General features: G+C 26.6%; 2 protein-coding genes across 2 annotated transcripts; one reads left to right on the top strand and one right to left on the bottom strand.

The window, feature by feature from the left end:
• Window positions 1–3,502: 3,502 nt before the first annotated feature.
• LOC111612480 (cysteine and glycine-rich protein 1-like) lies at window positions 3,503–4,497 on the bottom strand. The gene is given in 1 exon segment (XM_023353698.1): window positions 3,503–4,497. A coding segment is annotated over 1 exon segment (600 nt). The 5' UTR covers window positions 4,462–4,497; the 3' UTR covers window positions 3,503–3,861.
• Window positions 4,498–5,627: 1,130 nt separating this feature from the next.
• LOC111612486 (dual specificity protein phosphatase 15-like) lies at window positions 5,628–15,318 on the top strand. Its single transcript, XM_023353707.1, has 3 exons — window positions 5,628–5,749; window positions 9,934–10,105; window positions 14,008–15,318. The coding sequence occupies exons 1-3, from the start codon at window positions 5,628–5,630 to the stop codon at window positions 14,614–14,616; spliced, it is 903 nt and encodes a 300-aa protein (XP_023209475.1). The 3' UTR covers window positions 14,617–15,318.
• The last annotated feature ends 7,385 nt before the right edge of the window (window positions 15,319–22,703 follow it).

The raw sequence follows: 22,703 nt of genomic DNA on the forward strand, positions 1-22,703 counted from the left end.
CTGAGTTGCCCTTCATTGTATGGTTACTAACCTGGTTAGCCACCGGCAGTCATACTCTTGCATCAGTTATAGGCAACCCCACTGTAAATGTGCTGCTGATGTCTGTCTGGAATTGAAGTATTCCTGGTAAACCCTTGAAACTGTTGCACAAGAAAATCCAAGAGCACTGGCCACCTTGCTGATAGTGACCCAGTTTTTTTGTTCCAACAATCTGTCCATGAACAAATGGCAATAAAACCACATGGCCCATTGCTGCTCTAACCAAGCTCATTTATAACTGATAAGTATTGCACTTATGGTATCAAACACAAATGTTCCAGCTCAAAGCATTTCCTGTGGGTAGAAGGTAAGAACATTGCATGTGCTACTGTCTCTAACTTTTTGGCACCTCAGTTTACATGCTGAATGTTTTTAATCTATTACCCTATATTTACTGTATAACTAATTTTTTGGATACATGTATTATGAAAATATACAATCCTTTATTTCATATATGAAACAGTTGCATGAATGCCAAATCTATATCAAAGTAATAATTCAAAATGCAAACTGTTGTTAGCTTATATACATGTAAACATACACATAAGAATTGTATAAAATTCACTTCTTAGCATAATAAATGTTTATTTTTAAAGCAAATTTTCTTATTTTTGTTTTTAAATGAAAAAATAATGACATTAATTATAATACAATAGAATTATCCAAACCACCATTTGCTCTACTTTCTCTTCCCCACTGTCATCACACTGCAGTTCTTTTTCATCATGCATCTATTTGCTGTGACAGATCCAAATGATAATTTTTTTTTAATATTAATTTATAAACTTTATTGATTCAATTGCTAATACATAATATACTCAAATATTATTCATTTACATAGATTCTATTTAGTAAAATAAATAATTGTATTCTCTTATTACAAAATAAAACTTGCTCCCTTATACAAAATAAAAATTTTTTCCTTAACAAGTAGTTTATAAATATTTAATCAATACTTTCTATAGTTAGTTAACATTTCCTAGTTTTGTTTTCTTTAAATAAATTCATGAGTTTTACTGAATTCATAAAAGAACTTTCATAAATCAAGTTTCACAAATATATAAATTTCTTACTCTAAGTTTTAGCTGCCAATAATAATAAAAAATGTTAATTGGTCCCATAATTACCTGAGACATNATTATCATCTTAAACCAAATTTCAATAAAAAAAATGCTATCCTTAAATATTTTTATAATTTAAAAGTTATTTTGTAAGCTCATAAGTGCCTTTCACAACGCAGATCGAAGCTTTATAACTCATTTTATAACATATTCTTTTTTTATAGTATGAAACCAGTTTGAAGAGATGACCCAAATATAGTTATCACGTCAAACTTAATTTTTTTATATCCTTAAATTATTAACTGTTATTAAAACATATAATTAGTAATTTGATAACTATTTTACAAAATAAAATGACAAAAAACCAAGGAGAAAAAAACCTGTATATTTGGCATGTACTAAATAATTTGCTGCTATTTAGCGCAACTAAATAATTTATAGCAATTTAACCATTTTTAAAACCCTATTTCTAATTTATTTATTTATTCAATAATAATAAGATATTAAAATATTTAAAAATGTATTTAATTAAAATTTTTTAAATATTTTCTATTATTTTTGAACAATGTTTTATAATCAAGCGCATGTATAAAACATTTTATAAGTTGTTAAACTAAAAAAAGTAAGATCATCATCATCGTAATTGTTAAAATAATTTAGAAAAATTTATTTTTGCTAGAACGAAGCGATAAAATAAATCAACTGTAACCAATTCACCATTACCAAAACACTTTTTGTGTGTGGAGGATCATCCAAATGGCTTTTTAGCTGAACATATGTATAAGAATGAATTATAACGTATGAATCATTGCATTGGATTTATCCGCGAGGCTTTCGATTCCTGATGGGCTATATTGTCGACCTCAATTTTAGCTTATCACGCTACAGAATTTATTCGATAGAAGATATTATATTGGATTAATTATTCTATAGAATTTTTAAAAATAGCTTCACAATCATGCGGTGTAAGTAATTAATGTTTTATGTAAATGAGCTTTTATGTTTATAACGATACAATTCACTAATTCATCTCTTTCTGACGACGAAAGCAATAGAAAAAAACTCAAGATTGTTAATGGCTAAATACATAAAAAATGTCCAATGAAATAATGGATGCTATACGTTTATTAAGATGTAACTGTTAGTTCTTGTTCGTTAATTAGATACTAAAACAATAGTAACACGTTAAAATATAGTAATCATTTGGTGGGTGAAAACTAAACAATATACGATTTATTCTTCTTATGTATTAATTAGGATAAAATTTTTTATTATTATTATTATTATCAACCCAATCTTCAACTGTCCTCTTAGCTTTTATATCATTAACTTTCAGTCAGACCCAATTACTCTCCAACTGGACTCTTCGACCATTCAGATTTCTAGAACTAATTAGTCAATCTCTCGCTCTTTCCTATCCCCTTACTTCATCCCCGGTTCGACAAAAACTGCTAGGAGTAATTAGTGCAATGTTACAGTGAAACTCAACGTCCTGTGGGAACTTCACTAGATTGTTCCTCTAATTAAAAGCACGCCCCTCTTGCTAATTGGAAGTCTAATTGCTACAAAAGTTCGCCATAAACAGACGTGGGGCGTATATCGTCTAGCTATGATGAGCTAAAAAGTTCCCCGGCATTACTTAACTCCCCCTACTGATTTTAGACATTACACGATGATTATGCATTTTTTAACTTAATAATTATTAAGCTTCACAATGAATTTTTTTTATGTCTCGTGTTTACTAAAGAATTTATCACTTTTGCGTGTTAAAGTATCTTGACATTCTCTCGTAACCTCTGTCAATCTTTCTAAAAAATTGCCCTTAGGAATACTTTCATTTTTTCGCAAACTTTTTCTAGGCACGTGACTAGAAGCAACGAATTTGGAAAATACCCTCCTGATTTATTTTTTTGCTATCACTGATTTATTTTAAATTTTTGGCGAAGGAATTTGATATTGTGAAACAATCCCTTTACGTCCCATTGTAAAACACGAACGCATAGCATTTTCCAGTTAGTTTATGGTGCGTGAAAGAAACACAATCTTCACTTTTACACAACACTGAACATACATTGGTTCCGGATGACGACCACTTGGCAGGAAAAGAAAAAAAAATGCCAAAAAAAGAAGAAAAATGATAATAAATATGACATTTTGTATTCAGTTATCGTTTGTAAAACCCATGCTGAAGTTTAAGAGTAAGCAAATAAATTGGCGCCATCTGTTGATACATGTTAACGTGAACAATTGACTGAAATTTCGCAACAGAAATTCAGATTATTATTGTACATAAATTTTCAAACTCTGTTAAGCTTTATATTAATTTATAAACTTTATTGATTCAATTGCTAATACATAATATACTAAAATATTATTCATTTACATAGATTCTATTTAGTAAAATAAATAATTGTATTCTCTTATTACAAAATAAAACTTGCTCCCTTATACAAATAAAAATTTTTTCCTTAACACATAGTTTATAAATATTTAATGAATACTTTCTACAGTTAGTTAACATTTCTTAGTTTTATTTTCTTTAAATTCATGAGTTTTACTGAATTCATAAAAGAACTTTCATAAATCAAGTTTCACAAATATATAAATTTCTTACTCTAAGTTTTAGCTGCCAATAATAATAAAAAATGTTAATTGGTCCCATAATTACCTGAGACATCTTAAATAATACAAAAAAATGGCACTGTATGGAATTAGAATTATTCAAAATTAGCAAATAGGCAAAATTGAAAAATATTATATCTTATGACATTTGCAGTGTTCCTGCTCCTTGGCCATAGCCATATCCTTTTGGTCCAAGCATCTTTCCATAACAGGTTTTACAATATATTTCACCTTCTCTTTCACAAAGAGTTGTTGATTCTAATCTTTTATGACATTCTTTGCAATTGAAACAAGTTGATTTGTGCCATGCTGCTCCACCACCCATCATTTTCTCTGCCATATAAACAGCTTTTCCACAACGAGGACAGACATCCTTATTTTTCCACCCTGTCTTTATTGAAATTTTAGATTCAGGAAGTGCATATAATGGAGCAATATGAGCTTGTGCTGTAGCTGGAATATTACAAATTGGAGGACCATGCTTGTAACCATCTCCTGTATCCATAGACAAAATGCCAGCACCTCCACCATAACCATATCCTTTGGGTCCAAAGAGTTTTCCATAGCAGGAGCGACAATAAATTTCTCCTTCATGTTCAGTCAAATTACTGCTGTCAAGACGTCGATTGCATTGCTTGTTTGCACAACAAAAGCATCAAATATGCCAAGTTTTTCCAATTGCAATCTTCTGTTCATTAAAATAAACAGTTGTAGAACAATGAGGACACAAACCAGGCATTGTCAGAAAATGAAAGTAGGAAGAAATCAACTTAATTAAAAAGAAATCAACTGGATATCACATTTAAGGAGCTTTTTTTATCAAAAAAATAAACCTGAAATAAATTGAATCGAAATATTGGATTTTTCCGGATTATTTTTAACCAGATTGATTATCTCTGTCACTCACCCGTGTCGAGTGATTAAGGCTATCAGATCCAAATGATAATTAGAATGCTACTTGCACATTGATGAATAAATAAATACAGTACATGTTCAATACTGTGTTATCACCCTGTAATTTCATTCTTTACATATTAATCTACTTATCTGAATTTTTGAATATCCAAATCACCTGCAGAACAAATTAATTTGGATAATCAGAGTTCTACTGTATACAATATTATTCAGCATTGAAACAAATTTTACTTTCAGCAAACCATTATTGTTATTTAATATTGTACAGCTTTTAGTAATATACAGTAGAGCATCGTTTATCCGAATCAATTGGGGACTGGGGTTGTTTGGATAACTTATTTTTTGGATAACCAATTATGTACAAAAAAATATATTAATTTATCCCATGTTAAAATTTTTCTCCGTTGTGTGTCGCTTTGCGTTGAATTTTTGTTGATGTTAAGCCTAATGTAAACTTTTTAAAATAATAATCGTGGATATTGTATTGTTAAAAATTATTTCTTTATTCTTTACAAACAAAATAAATATATTGAAAAATATAAAAGCAAAAAAAATTATACTTTAGAAGTTAAAACTAGTATCAAACTAGTATCAAAAACGTTTGATTCAGCACAACACACAGTCCTCAGAAAAAACAATGCACAAGAGTGCCAGTGCTGCCAGCTAAAACACACACATCAACAAAAAAATGTTGGAGTAGCCCAAGATATAGCCAAAACTTGCAGCACCACAGCACCAGCGAAAATTTAAATTTGCCAACTGGAATTCTTTCGGATAACTGACGTTTTAGATAAACGACACTCTACTGTATTGTATAAATTATCTACTGGTTATTATTGTATCTTCTAATACTGTCTATATTTAATATTTGTTTTGATGCCAGTAATTATGTAACTTATTAAAATGAAATAGAATGCAAAAATGTGTGCTTTTCAAAAATTATATTTGAATCAAAAATAATTAATTATTTAATTTTTCATTTAAAAGGATATGGAATATTTATGTATCCAGGCATCTGATTCTCCTGGACAGAATCTCACTCAATTCTTTTCTCAGTGCAATGACTTTATACATAATGCACGTTTAAAAGGAGGGAAAGTTCTCATTCATTGGTAAGTATAATAATTTTTCAATTACAGAGAAATGAAACAAATAATTGTTCTAAAAATTACTCTTATTTTTCCCACTCTTTATAAACAGATCATGTTCCTTTGACATTTGCCTAGCTCTTATTTTGATGTTCATTATGAAAGGATAGGAAGTTCTTAATCTTGTTAGAGATTAAGAACTTTCTAAAGTGGAAAGCTAGAAAAAACTTTCAAAATAATTGCTTGAAATTTTATTTTTGTAAAGTTTATTCATAATCTATTAAAAAGTCTAAAAATTATTAAGATTCTCATATACTATTAATAGAGATAAATTATATCAAGACTCATCTGGTATCATCATGATAAATCATAATAAATTATTGATTTTAAAAATGTTAGCTCATTTCAAATAGCAATGAATTTTCTTTTAAAATTTAAGTTTTATGAATTTCTTAAATGAAATTATTTATTTATGATCCTTACTGATTGTAATTTTCTTTTATGCTTATTTTATTATTTATTCATTAATATACTCTGATATGAAGAGAAAATTACAACAAATCTATTATACAACCCCATTATAACAACATGAATGCTGATACAATCAAAATAATATAATATATACAAAACATAAATTACTGAAAATTAACTTGGGGAGAACTATCCAAAATATTTAAATAATAGGAATAAGCAACTGATTACAGAACCAAAAATAAAGAACCAATGTTAATAACTTTCACAAATTGTCAGATAAGATTCTCCCAAATTGCAGATATATATTTCACAAATTTATAGTGAAAAAAACACCACCATCAATAATTTCCACAACAAATAAAATACAAAGCAACCAGACTACAGAGAATTTACCTACTATCAATTCTAAATAATAACCAAAGGAAATAATTTCAATTCAAAAATTTCTGTCCTTAAATTAGAGAACAGCAACAACCAGTCATAACATGCAAAGCATCCAGCAGCTGAACTTTTTCACTCAGTTGACAGAATTCTCTTTTATAATTACTCAAAAATTTCAGTTAATTACATCTCATTTATAAAGAATCAATGTTAGTAACTTTCACAAACTGTCAGATAGTCTCTCTTGCTTCTTTTAATAAGATGAAGATTAATACAGTAGGTGATCGGTTAACGAACAGATCGGATAACGAACAAATCGGGTAACGAACACCTTCGCAAAAGATTTTTATGTTTGGACAACGAACACACGATCGGATAACGAACACCCCACAGAACAAACACAAGAAGAAGCGACGTAAAATAATGAATACCGATTGGTCTTCCCTTGTCTTCAGGCAACAATTCGAAACTTTTTGGAGTATGGGAGGCATCGACATCGATGCTCAAGCCTGTATATACTGATCAGATAGTTTTCCTCTGAACTTTGAAACTCTCCCTTGTAATTCCAGCCTTTTATTTTTCTGACAAAACAATTCTTTTATGTATTCGCGAGACTGTCGGGTGGGCACTCGTTAAGTTTTTTTTTTTTTTTTTCAAAAGGTGAGAGTATAACAGCAAAGGTAAAAAGTGGGCAGAAGATGCCTAATGTTGCTGGGCAGTATGTACAATTTGTTGCTACAGTAGGCTGCAGTTCAATCTTATTTAAGAAAAATACTGTATAATCAAGAAGACTCAAGCAGCTAAAGGAGTAACAAAAATCACATCTGAGAAATAAAGAACATCGAAGAGTTCATAATGGAACCTGAAACGGATCTGACGACAGAAGAACGCCAAGAACTCTTGAATGAAGAACACCAAGAAACTCGGCGAGATATGTTTTCTTCTGAAAAAGAGGATTAATGCCGATATCTGTTATTAAAGATCCTTTGAAGAAGTGGGAGGATGTCAGAGCAACAGTCTTTGAATGGCATCTAAACCAGGTTGAGGCTTGGGGATTTCTACAGTTGCAATGCTATTAATTACTTACGAAAAATCCTGAAGAAAAGAGAAAAGCAATCGACATTAGACAGATTCTTTAACCTTTTCAAACAGAAAAAACGTGACTAATAAAAACGCAAGACTGTGTATGTATATATTTTTATTATTACATATAAATAAACATGGTAAGAAAGTATATAATTTTTATTTTTGGGGGTCTCCAGAACGAATTAATTAAATTCCCATTAAAACCTATGGTAAATCGATAATCGGTTAACGAACAATTCGGATAGCGAACAAAGTCTCGGAACGGATTATGTTTGTTAACCGATCACCCACTGTATTTCATTTTAGGAGACCTGAATAAAAAAGTTAATCACCTTAATTAATTTGTTCAAATTTGAAGATTATTACAATAATTTATGTTTTTATTCAATTTTGTTTTAGTAGTGATATGATATAATTTTGATTTATTTTTTATATAAAAGTTTGAATCCATTGACAATGTTTCTGGTAAAAAAAAATAATAATACATTTCAATACTGAGAAGAATTACTGTCACAAAAATTATTAGGTGAATAGACTTAAGCACGTGCAGGCATGTATGAAGAAAATTAATTTTGAATTTTTGTATGTGACATTCCAGAAATTAAAAAAACAATGTGATTACCTAACAATAGCATTATGAAAGTTATAAACATTACATTATTTAATACAAAAATGAAAATTTCTTCTTACACATCATTTCATGTCATATGACACTTTATTTACAGCAACATTAATATGCTCAGTTTTTCTAAACAAAGACTTTTTCTACAACAGACGGGTCAAGTATAGACAAGAAAAGAAATTTTAGCTTTTCTGTTTATATACAGGGTGGGGCAAAAAGGACGGATGGTTTTGAAATGGCTACAACTCACCACCAGGTGAAGTGACAGATGTGTGGCAGGTAGTGAGGTCTTAGCATTATCTTTTCAGTTGAAGGCATGGAGCTGTGGATGATAGATCACCATCTGTTTGTGTTCACGCAAAGGAGATTGCTCAGTCGTACACATTTGATGGGGATACATTTCCACATTTTTGTGTACAATGGAAACGTATTCCCATCAGACATGTGTTGTTTCAACAGGATGGAGTGACAGCCAACACAGCTAGAGCATCAATTGATGTTATTCATCGTCTCTTCTCTCGTCACCTCATTTCCAGGTTTGGTGACATTCATTGGCCTCCTTGTTCACCCAACCTATCCATGTGTGATTATTTCTTGTGGGGACACCTTGAGGCACGTGTATATGAGCATAAAGTCCATTCTTATCAAGAACTGAAGGAAGCTATTCACATGAAAGTCTCCAAAATTGCCTCCAGAAATGCATCACTGATAACGGACACCATGTGGAAGATGTTGTTTATCACACTTGATTCTGTAAAATGCTTTCAACAAATATCTTTTTATAGTAACAATTACAGATGTGATTTTTTAAAAAATGTCTGTCCTTTCTGCCCCACCCTGTATTAGTAGAGAATGCAAAATTTATCAATTTCTAGTTTTTGTACATTAATTTAAACAAATTCTAATTTAACTTTAAATAAAGTTAAATTAGAATTTGTACACATTTTTTTAATTAAATTCCAAATTTTCTTTGCATTTANTTTCAAGATTTTTGAACCTCAAAATAATCTTGTAGGCTGCTATTTAGTATTTGAAAATGGAGAAATATGTATCTCAATAAATATTTACAAATAAAAACTTTAAAAAAATGTTATAATGTTATTTAATACAGAACAATTGTTGAAAAGAGATAGGCAACATATCCTAGTATCAAAATGATACCCCACATTGAAAAAAAAATGTCATACCCTCATGTGTAATAGTTCTGAAACAAATATAATTTAAATTGAAGCTTTTTAAAAAGTTTTTGAAATTAAAATGTTATATAAGTAATCAGCTGTTCAATAATTTTCTTAAATTTTTAAAATATTTTCTTATATGTAATATAAAAAATTTCACATACAGTATACAGCAAAAGAGAATATTATGGGAAAAGATATAATTATGTATAAAATGTACATTTTATCTTTAAAAGTGTCATTATAATTGCACATTAAACAAATATTTATTTAAATGGAACTAGGTATATAACAGCAAGTAGTTTGTTTTAAATTATATTGTAGTTCATAGATTACAATGAAAGATAAGTATAGATGTAAGATCTATTTGATTCTATTTTATTGCAGTTTAAATTATATTATAATATTACAAAATTATTTGAGATTAAAGAATATGCATTATTTATACTGAAATTATTTTGTTTCAGTCTTGCTGGAGTATCTCGAAGTGTTACAATTGTTGTTGCATACATTATGTCAATTACTAGTTTAAACAGTCGTGATGCATTGAAAGTTGTTCGAAATGCAAGAGAAATAGCTAATCCTAATGTAGGTTTTCAAAAGCAGCTAAATCAATTTGAAAGTTACAGGTTAACTGAGGTAAATTTTTTTTTAATAATAAATTAATAAATGTAGTTGTTTGTTAATTATCTGTAATTAGTTCAAATAAAATATTTTAATATAGTAGATGCTAAATTAAAACAAAAGAAGACATTTTGTATTTTAAATACAGTAAAATTCACTTATGTAATATTATGAAATAGTATACCTTTGGGGTATACTATTTCAGGTCACATAAGTGAGGTAGTCACCTAAGTTAAGTGATGAAAAAATTGTTATACAGAATAGTAATTAGTGCTGTACTGAATCTTGCTAAAAATTTAATATAGTTTATAAAGTAAACAAACAAAAAGCAATATTATAAATAAATAAATGAAATACTGTACATAATTTGCAGTATACAGTAATTGAAACTTTTATACAAAATAATGTACGTAGGCTGTTTTTTTTCTTTTTTCAAGCTCTGATGGTCCATAAAAAAAAGATAATTGTAAATAACAAAATGAATTTATTACCAAAAGTTAGGTACAAACATGGTTACTTTTTGACATAATCACTGTGAAGATTCAGGCATTTTTCATATCAATGGATGAGCTTTTCAACCCCTTTGTCATAGAATGTTGTCACTAATGACTTGAGATGGGTCCTAACGTTGTTATGAAGATTGTCATTAGTCTCAAACCTGTGCCCTCCTAGCCACTTTTCCTGTTCAGGAAAGAGGTGGAAGTCGCTTGGTGCTAAATCGGGGCTATACGCTGGATGTTTAAAGGTGGTGAAGACTTCCACCCAGCTTAATACTTTTTAATGTGTGAAGACTTCCAACTCTTTCCTGAACTGAAAATGTGGCTAGCAGGGTAGAGGTTTGAGACTAATGAACTAATGACAATCTTCAAAACAACATTGTTAAGGCCATCTCAATTCACTAGCGGCAACATTCCATGACAAGGGGATGGAAAAGCTCGTCACAGATATAACATTTTTGTAACTCTTTCTGGGTTTTTCTTCAGAAAAACCCAGAAAGAGTTACAAAAATGTTTATTATCACTTAGTGGTACTATGCACTGGTTAGTGGTTGCAGTGAGTCTTATTTATTGTTATCCCAGTGTGGTAAGCAGATATCTAAAAAATCTCTAATTAGTCTCAGAAGAAGGGACCTAATTCTTGCACTTGGCGAAAATGGGTAAGATCAGCTATAATCTAATAATCTTAATCTTTGCTATCGTTACTTTTTGTCCGAGCAATACTGGGCTCATCTGCTAGTATATATATATAGATCAATCATCACTGTATTTACATAGTTATATTTTTACAAAATACAATCAGATTTTGATAAAAATAATAAACAAATATATAATTGTTTTTCTTGTAAAATTCTAGAGATAAATTTAATTTCTTGAACATAAATGAAGATTTATTTTATTTGATCATTTGTCAGAAATCTCAATAAACTGTTTCAAAACTGTAGAAACAAAGCTCAATGGCTGTGTTCAGCAGACTCAACAGTTCTGGAGCTGTTGGGTATTTTTCTGCTGAACGCCCTTTACAGTAGTGCTCTTTCAGAACATGTTTGGTGTTTTGACGTCACATTTGGTAGCATCTTTCATTTACACTATCTATTGCTACCTGAAACTAACCAATGAAGCTTTTTGTTCCAACGCAACATCACTCATCGTTCAGCAGATCCAGGTTGCTATTTAACAGCTACCAATTTATGCCCAGTTACAACTGTTGAGTCTGATGAATGCAGTCAATTTGTTTAAAGTTCTTTAAACAATACATTGAGTTTAGGAATGCAGGATTTTCTTGTTCTGTTGACCACTTAAACAAGGATAAATTCATTTTTTGATGCTCTTATCTTGGGCCACTTCACTTAAGTGGCCACCAATAGGGAGTAATTCTGAATATCTCATTTGGAAGATAATTGTTTTCTTAGGTAATGTGCAAAATTTCAGGTTTTTCTATAAAAAGGTTGCTGAATTACAAGCAATCAAAAAGTGCAAAAATTGCCAAAAAAAAGCTGTATTTTCTTCTTCATCTAGCACTACAGACATTCCTAGAGAAAAAATTATTGGGTCCAGAATGCTCAAATTTTAAATTTAAGACACTTGTTATCAGTAAGATGCTCACAAAACTTCCAGGTTGATAGGTGAAAGTTCACAGGGGTTTCCCACAGAGCTATGTTACTTTTATTACTTAATTTTATGCTTATAAGGATAAAATTACATTAAAATGAATGATTTTTATCCAAAATGTTATCCAGAATAACAAAAGTTCAAATTTATTCAAATTACAATAAAACTTTTTATAATGATTTTACTAGGTGGCATATTGAATGCATTTCGTTGTAGGCTATGACTGAGTGCCAACCAAACTACATTTTCGTCTTAGGTCTTGATGTAATGACATAGTCATTAATCAAAAAACAATTGATATCCAAACAAAAACATTTTAGTAAAAAAATTTATGCAAAGTAAAAAATTATGACAATTTGGATGACAGCCAAATTTTTTTCTTAGGAGTTTTTCTTTGGTTAAGATAAGCTTGGTGTTTTGAAATGGCACCCACAAGTTTTGTTAAGTTTCTCTTTACCAAAGAAAAACTCCTAAGAAAAAAATTTGGCTGTCATCCAAATTGTCATAATTTTTTTTACATCTCAGATGTTTTTGTTTGAATTTAAATTTTCAAGGGTATTTAATCAGTAAATCAACATTAATTTCATTTAATTTGATCACTTTTGTACATATTAAAAGTACCAATAGAACTTTATATTGGTTTAATAAATCATCTTAATAGCTATATGTAATTTGCTATAATTTTAAGGACTTATCACACCACAGTTCTCAATTGGAAAGCTCACTGAGATTTTATTAAACCAATATGTAAGTACATTTTGGGTCATATATCCTTTCTCAGTTGGTTATAATTCAGGTATTTTTGTATTTTCCAATTTGCATTTAACATTAATTTTTTTTTTTTTTTCAAAACTGTTCTACTTTATCAGTTATTTCATAAATTAGTATTGCCCTCTATATTAATAATCATATGGAAGATCGCTATTAATGACATAATCTGTACAATTGATTTTTGTTTACAACTTCTTGGACTACATATCAAGTTTTCATTTTTTACATTTGTTTAAAATATAGTCTAACATATATTCTTACATTTAGGTTCCACACATTAACAAGAAATCTGAATGTCCTTTTTCTAGAAGTCAAACATTTTTATTCTTTAAATATTTTATTGATATATTAAGCTTTTTATAAGACTGAACATTAAATTCCTGAAACTTTCCTAGGTCTTAAAGAATTCTAAAGATTTGCAACAAGATGAATAGTTACTAATCTAAAAGAAAAAATAAAATTGAAAGCTGCATTTTCATCAGATATGAAATTTTTATACTATTTAAAATAGAATTTCACATTTCATTCCTTAAATTCACTATTCTTTATAGAAGCAATTTTATATGCTGTTTCCAGATTTATTTCTCAAATTAATTCTATTATATAAAATTTACTAAAAGTAAGAAGAGCTTTTGTATTTTTATTTTTCTTAAAGTAGTGTTTTTTCATAGATTATAGCATATAATTAATTAAAACATTTCATACTTAATTAAAAATTATTTTTTTTAAGTGTTTTGAAAAAGTAACTTATGTTACTAACAATGAAAGAACAGGTAAGTAGTTTAAGTTATTTATTTCATTTTTGTATTTATTAAAACATGTAATAACAAATATGATTCAATGTTTGTACTCTAAGTTATATAAATAAAAATATTTTAGATAGCATCTACTATATTAAAGCTAAACTGTTGAAAAATTAAATGATTTATTTACTATTTTATCTATTCCTGAATTCATAAGTAAACAATTATTAAAGTTTATTAAATTAATATATTATAAATTCAGTATCAAATAATTCAAACTTTATAAAAAATAAAGGAAAGACGAAGAATGAAAGATAATTATCCAGATTTAAATTTTGATGATGATGAAATTGAATGCCAAAAAGTTTTAATTAATTATCATAATTCACCACGTCCAAGAGAAGCTTGTATATGCCGTCGTAGTTTACAACCACCACCTTCTCCTCGACGTTCAGCAAGATCTAGATCTCCACATTCTCCGTCCTCTCCTGTGCGTTCTAGATCTCCACAACCATCTACTTCTCCTACGTATTCACAGCTGCCACAAGCGCCAGCATCTCCTGTTCGTAATAGAGCACTTGTGCACTCATCATCATTAATCTCTCATTCTCCTCCAACCCCACCTTCTCCTGTGCGATCTCGATCTTTACATACTTCATCATCTAATTACTCTCGGCCTCCACGTACCTCTTCCTCACCAATACGATCTCGTTCCCCACATTCACCATCTTCTCCTGTGAATAATCCTTCACAGCAGTTACATAATCAAACACCTCAACCACCTCCTTCTCCTGCAAGGTCACGTTTCAATATATTATCTACAACTTCTAACAATAACCAAACTCCACCACCTTCACCAAGGCGCTCTCGATATCCTTTTATGGGTATTTTCAGATCATCATGACTATTAGAATAGCATTGGCATCGCTTATTCTTTACAATGAAATCTGCTCAATTAAAAGTATTGCTTTTCAAAGTTCACTAATGATATTTTGCAAGATTACTAAAAATATATAGTAATCACAAGTCCATATTGAAATCTATATGCTTACAAAAATTTTCAGAATTTATGCTACAATAAAAATAAAACAAATAGAAATTTATTACATACAACATATATTGGAATAAAGTTTCATTATGTTGACTTAATTCTAATATGAATGTTCATTATATAATAGATTAAATCTGTAGTTTGTGACAACTTTTAGAGTCCACATTAGATTTGTGGATACATAACATAGCCAATGAAATTGGCTATGTTAGCATGTGGAAAAATAGTCTGGTTGCTATCTTTTTTTTTTTTTTTTTTATCGAGCCTGAGTTACTGAGGGTAAGACAATTATCCTCAATTAGAAAAGAAATCAAAACTAAAATTCTAAAAAATTGCTTATTCTTGCCAAAGATAATTCTACATTATCTTCAAGTCAATTGACTACTCCAAGCACATTTAATATACATTTCTCAAACTGTTCTTCCATTGATCTAATGTGGATTTTAGAAGCTGTTGTGAAGTATATATAAAATGAAACTCACATTTTTCCATTGCATAATATTTTGTTTTAAAGAATTTTTTACTTATTTATCATTTTTAAAATAAAAATTTATAACTTGGTTAAAATATTAATTTATTTCATTTTACTTCAATTTGTTTAATTATGTTCATCATATGGAGAAATATATATCATTATATTTATTTTTTATAGTGATATAATAGTATTCAACTTACCTATTTATATTATTTTTGGATCATTCACAACACTAGTAATGAAAATCACTTATAATTAATTAAATTGATATTTTATCATCAGGTTGTTTTTTTCATATTTTGCATAGGAAAAAAATCTTTATAAAATGTTTTGAGCAAGAATTAGTTTAACAATGGAAGCAATTGTATGTGCCTTTCTTGCAAGTGCCATGTACCTGCCAAGCATTATAACTCTTCATATCTGATTTGCATGCTCTAAAGTTGCCCACTGCAAAAATTTAATTTATACTTTAATAAGCAGTATTAATAAAGAGATTTTTGTACTTCAAGCTTGATATTTAAACTAAATTGCATTTCTTCTTTCTAGTAATGAAAGAAGTAATATAGTAACAACCGTGCTAGTTCTAAATAATTCTGTATAATGTTCTAAAATAGAAATAAAACAATTGAAAACTTTACAGCCACTTTAACATATAATCAAAATGACACATAAATTACAACTTTAATAAAATAGAATCTACACAAGCCATACAATTTAATATTTGAGAATAAACTATTATAAAATCCTATTAAAACATGAAATTAGAAAATCAAAACTTAGAACTTTTAATTTTAAAGAAGAAACTAATGTCAAAAAATTGCTAAACTAATATTTATAGTTAAATAATTCAATTTGATGATTAAAATTTAATTTGTATAACTTTTATAAGTATGGTTGTATTTTTGTTGAATTTCCATTTCATAAATAAATAGCACCTAAATAAAGATTTATATGAAAATTTGAATATACACAATAATACAATGATAATATCCTGGTTTTAAAATGTCTTTTTGAATTTAATAAGTAAAAAGGATATATTTTTTTAAATAAAACATTTTATAATAATAATTTAGTGTAATAAAATTACAAAACTTTAATTTGATAATTAATATGCTCCAGTTCCTAAGCATATTATTCTATGAAGAATTTTATATTTAAAATTTAAAAAATTATTTAACAACATTTTGATTATACTATACATTTTTCTTTAGAGGACACTTATATTTAAAATTAAACAATTTGAAAAATTGGCAATACTAACTCAAATATAAAACTTTTAAATTTTAAAAATTGAATTACAGAATCAAAAAATAAACTATTCATAATTTTTTATTAATTTTCTCCTTACTTACATTGTAAATTTTAAATTAATTCGCAAAATAAACTATTAAAACTGAAAGTTTCATGAACATATAATTCAAATGTATTTTAGTTTATTGGAATGTTTAAATCAAAAAATAAAATTCAGAACAACAAAACAACTACATAAAGAAGTTAAATTAATTTATAACTTAGCTAAACTTTTTGAAACATTTATTATTATTAAAAAGCCAAATACAAAGATTGGCCAACTGCAGTAATATATCATATTATTCCCATTAATTGGAAAATAAAGTTTTAGAAAAACTGTAGTTTTATTTTTTAAATAATAAATATTTTAGAACAGCACATTTTCAAAATATAAAAAACTAGAAACCTAATAAATATAAATTTTTCCAAGTTAATATAGTGCATTATTTTTTTTATAACAAATGTTAACTTCTTTACATAATCATATGGTTGTTCTGAAATTTGTGAAATAAACTGTCCAAATTTATTGTCAAAAAAAAGGTATTCCTTGAATAATAATGTGTAATATAAAGAAAATGCTTAAGAATTCATTAAATTTTATATTTTATAAGATGCTTCATAGTTTTATTTTTTTTTAATTTGAAATTGAAAAATTTGAAAAATGAATTATAAATTTTTTTGTGTACATTTTGTTATGTCTCCAAACTTGAAAATAACTATTCCTTCTTGAAATGTTTTCTGTATTTAAGAAATTATACAAAAAAGTTTAATAAGACAATTACATAAAGATGCTAAACTGATTTATAACTTTTGAAAATATGAATGAATATGTTAATATCTGTCAACAGAATTAATCCATGAATAACAATTATATCAAAGAAAAATTTACATAACATGTTATATTATGTTTCAAATAAACTTTAAACTTTGCTTATTTTGATGATAAAGATTCATTAAAATTTTTACATTTTCCATTTAAGTAATAAATAAATAAAAATATTTTTTAGAAATAAAATTTGTGGAAACATCAAAAAAAGACTTAACTTTTATTTAAAACTTTTATAAAAAGATACTGTAGTGTATTAATCAAATTCTTAAAATATATATTTTAATGTGCAAATAGAATAAATTTTAAATATTTTATTTTGTAACTAATAAATATTTTAATAAAGAATTTAACAACAAAGTCATTGAAAATTCATATGTATTAGAAATTTTTTTTAAACTTTTTTCATAACATTATTTTAAACTTTCATTTAAAAACTTAGTTTTGTTGATTACAATCATCAAAATAATCAGCCTAAAATAGTTCTTACTAAACATAGTTATTAATTAAATAAATTTTCAGTTCTATTCAGTAAATTATTAATTAAATTTATTTTAAAAAATATAATATTTTGTCAGTAAATAAGATTAAATTGAATTTTAAATAGTTAATCCTGTATGTTTTGTTTCAAAAGAAGAATTAAGGACTTTATTCTTGCTATTGTATGTAAACTAAAGCATATCAAATAATTCTGTACAAAATATTTTTTGCACAAAAATATTACAATATTAAACTATCTTCTTATACTTTTTTAATTGTGTGTGAATGATAAAATATATTTTTAATTATCATTAGATACTTGCTTATAATTCTATTAAAATCTATTATATTATGTATCTATACAAATATAAATATCTATTAACCCAATTTTTGATTAAAGCCAAACAATCTGACAGATTGTCCAGTTATAATCTGACAAATCATTTGGCCTTATTCATCTATAATTAAAAATGTTATGTATTGAAATATAAAAAGTTATTATTTTTCTAAATGATAGAAATTATTTCTGAATAATTGGTTGCAGAAACATTTTCACATTATTATAAGTAATGATCTGATAAATACATTGGGAATTAATAATTTATAATTTTATTTTAAAGTGCTTTTAAAATTTCTGCAAAAATCATTTATTTCATTTCACTTATAAGTTATATTGTGCATAATATTCTTCATCCTAAAAATACCACTAAATGTATATTCATATCCAAATTAATTCTATTCTAATATAAAGAAAGGGATTATGAAGATACTTGCAATCTTGTTTTATAATGCTTATGCTGTGTAATCAAAACAGGATTGCAGATGTTTGCAAAAAGATGCATTTATAGATGCATGACAAACCAACTGAAATTTCATATGTATTTTCATATTTGAATGTGAATTGAAAAATTTTTAAATGTTTGATATTAAATGAAAAAATAATACAGAAATTTCATTTGTTAGCTATTCAATTTGATGCTGATTTTTTTTGTAGTTTATTTTTCCAGTTCAGTATGATATTCACTATTTAAAAACATATGTCTAATTTTATATTTAATGATTTCTTTTTATAATTCTTTTTATAATTTACTTTTAGTTAATCTAAAAGTAAATTTTCTTTTTGTAAAGGTATAGTTACAAATTAAACATGTTAATGAGTTAGTCTCCAGGAATTATATTTTATTATTCTTAAAAACCAATGTATCTAAGAAATGTTTCCTAGAATATATCATTTTTTAAAAATAATGTGAAATAGATATATATATTTTTTAATTTGTAATATTCAATATTCAAAATTCAAATATTCAATTTTTTTCTTTATGAAATAACTTTGATAATTAAAATTAATAACATAGCTTCAAAAAGCTGTTATTAATTTTAATTATCAAAATTTATAAACTTCAATTTTTTTTAGGTGTTTAGTTTACTTCTTAAAATATGAAAGTTGTTTCTATTATTTTATTACTTTTAGCATTAAAATGCTTTTGATAAACAATTAATATAATTATTATTTTTATAATTTTATATTGATTAAACTAGAATAATTTTTTACTGATTGAAGACAAAATTTAATTTAACAACTGAACTATTAATTGATCAGATATTTATCGCATGTTGCACATGTTTATTTCAATTAGAAATATTTTGATGATATTGATCTGATACTAAATGTTTTTTTTAAATATCTTAGATTTTGTTAAAAGCTGTTATAATGCACAAAAATAATTAATAAGAATGAACTAGCTACTGTACATAATCTGCTGAATTAAATTAATATACTTTTAACTGATCTGCTGTGAAAAGTCATTCAGCACAAAATTAGTTTTTATTTTAAGTAATTAATTTTTATAAATGGGATATTTTTTTTGGTGAAGTTAAACAGAAATAATCAGATAAAATTAATGAATAAATTTTCTTAATGACTAAATTTCATTCAAGAGATCACTAAAACTAAAATAACGATATAAATTACAAGAGATTATTTTTTGAAGAGTAAAGCAAATGTCAGCTTTTGTCAATTAGTTTAATAAATCAGATTTATTTATAATTTTTAAATACATCTTATTATACATTTATTTTATAAATTTGATAAATATCTTTTTGTGTATTTCACAAAAGAAAATAATTGATGTTTAAAATATTTAAACATGTTTCATTAAAATATCATAATTATTCAATTATGATTTCATAGTCAGTCTTTCATTTCCATTAACTAATATTAAATGTCATAAAAATTATGAAAGTATAAGCATTTTATATTATGTTCTAAATATATTTTCTGTTATAATGAAATATGATAATTATAACTACCGTAGTAAATATATCCTATCATTTTTAAATAATATCAAGTGATAATATGTCTGAAATAATTTTTTGACAGTTTCAAATGACAGTGTGGCATGATACCAGTTTACATCAACTGATGAACTGATTTCAAATGACTAAATGATATTACTTGATCATTTCATGTCATTGAAAACTATTTGAAAATCATGAAATGATTTTTGTTCAGTTTCCAATGACATGAACAAAATAAGAGATGGTTACTGAAAACTTTTTTGATTGATATTAAATGATATCAAGTACTGTCAATTGGCTATATGATTATTTGTTACTAATTCAGAATTAAAATTTTTTATAGAAGTCAGAAATTTTTAATAATAAAATGTTTTTTTAAGATATTTTCAAAAACTTCTAGACATGATGTCAAATGATATTAGATGATAGGATGATATCAAATAATTTCAATCATTTTGTCACAGGTTTGGAAATTGAAAACAGAAAACATTTTAACAGATGGCATCAAGTAAAATCACTTATTCTTATGTGATGTCATGTCATATCATTTCCTGACAACTGGCATCAAGTCATATCATTTGCCAAATAGAACTTGATGTCAGGATATATGACATGACAATACTTGATAACTGATATCATATCACTGGAAATCATATACCATTAACACATGATTTTAATTGGTATCATTGTTATGGATGCAGTTGTAAGAACTGTTACAGAGAAATTTGTTAATATTAATAGATTTTGTTTTTAATTTGAATCTATCTTATGTAGTAGTATATACTGTAGATGTTGTCTTATTCTCAAAAAACTATTCATGATGAAAAAGTATAACTGATGATTATCTTTACATAAAGACATGGTTCAGGTCTTAGTATTATGCAATATGTAAAAGCATAATTTTAGAATTCAAGGAAAAGTATTCTTTGCTTTTTTTTCTACCATTTTGAAATGAAATAAAATAAAATAAATGAATAGTAAAGATATATTCCAAAACACTGTGTTTAGATCAATTGAAACAAATCAGACCAATTTAAAATAAACAAAATATATTAGAAAATTCTTTAGTAAGTTTTAGTATAAATAATGATGTGAAAACATTATGAAAACAATGGTTAATCAATATACAGCAGAATCTGTTTATTGTAATCATGGATAATATTATCATAATTTGCATGTCCTAAAATATGTAAGTTATAATAATAATTATAGTTATAATTGTATAAATTGAAAATTTATTTATTATATTTTTCAATTATCTTAACATGTTTTAATGCCAATGTTATTAAAAATAGAATTTTTACTAATCTGTGGTTTTATTAATTAATCAGTTTTGGCAAGTCCCAAAGTGATTACAATAAGTGGATTCCACAGGAAATAAATAAAATTTTAAGAATTATTTTTGGTTTTGTTTATTTTTTTATAAGTGGTATTGATGTTTCAAAGGTTACAGATGAACATGCATGAATGCAGCATGGCGATAAATTTTAAAAAATTTATCGCCATGCTGCATTCATGCTGTTTCTCCGATTTCTGATTTCCGAATAATCATCTGTTTTCATGTGGGAATGGATTAAAACTTATATTGGGCTCCCACGTTATTTTGGAATTCAATTCAAAAGTTTTGCTTTTCCTATTGCTATTCATCTTTACTCCTGACAATACACAGGAACAATTCAAATGACCCAGATAAAATACTTGCTTTTAAACATCAGAAGATGAGCATTTGGTAAAAATGCAAATACACTGTTCACAAAAATGTTTGCAAAAATGCAAAATCTCCTTTGTTTACATAATCGAGATAACATCAAGAAAAGAAGACTAATTTTATTCGTAGGATGCAATGCACAAATAAAATTTGTCTTTTTTTTCTTGATGTGATCTCAATTATGTGGCTCCATTACAGTTTGATAAGCCTGGCATATCTCTACCAATTAGTTATTTGAGATAATTAAAGCATGAAATAGATAAGGAAAAATATCAATATTAGTCAGAGTTTTCATGTGTGAAAAAAATTGCAGAATTTCCAAGACTTTAATGAGAATTACTTGATCACTTTCCCTTTTTTGAATGTTTTAATAACTGATAAAAAGTCTGAAATATTTTTATTCTATTAGCTTTCTTTTTACAATTGTAATACTTTTTATCATTATATATATATAATTATAAAATATAAAATTTGTAAACTAACTATATATATATATATAGTTTACAGATTTTATTTATTATACTCTTGCTATTATTATTATTTCTGTATTACAAAAACAAAAAACCTGTAACTAGGAATTAATATTATCATACAAGCTACTACATACACAAGATCAGGAAAAAAAGGTGTTGATTGTTTTTGAAATGATGAAATTCTTTACTATTGAATATTTAGTACAATATTATGAGATGTAGATTGTGGGATATCAAAATATAAAAATTTTTTTGTTGTATTTATTAATATTTTAAACTAATAATGCTTTTAAAAGGTTTGCACATGTGACCTGGATTATGTAAAGTGGTTAGTGTGTTAAGATAACAATATTGAGATTTCAGTGAATTCTGTAGGAAATGATATGATCT

The sequence above is a fragment of the Centruroides sculpturatus genome, unplaced genomic scaffold (genome assembly GCF_000671375.1).
Source record: "Centruroides sculpturatus isolate CEXI.00-Female unplaced genomic scaffold, Cexi_2.0 scaffold1788, whole genome shotgun sequence".
Lineage (NCBI taxonomy): Eukaryota > Metazoa > Arthropoda > Arachnida > Scorpiones > Buthidae > Centruroides > Centruroides sculpturatus.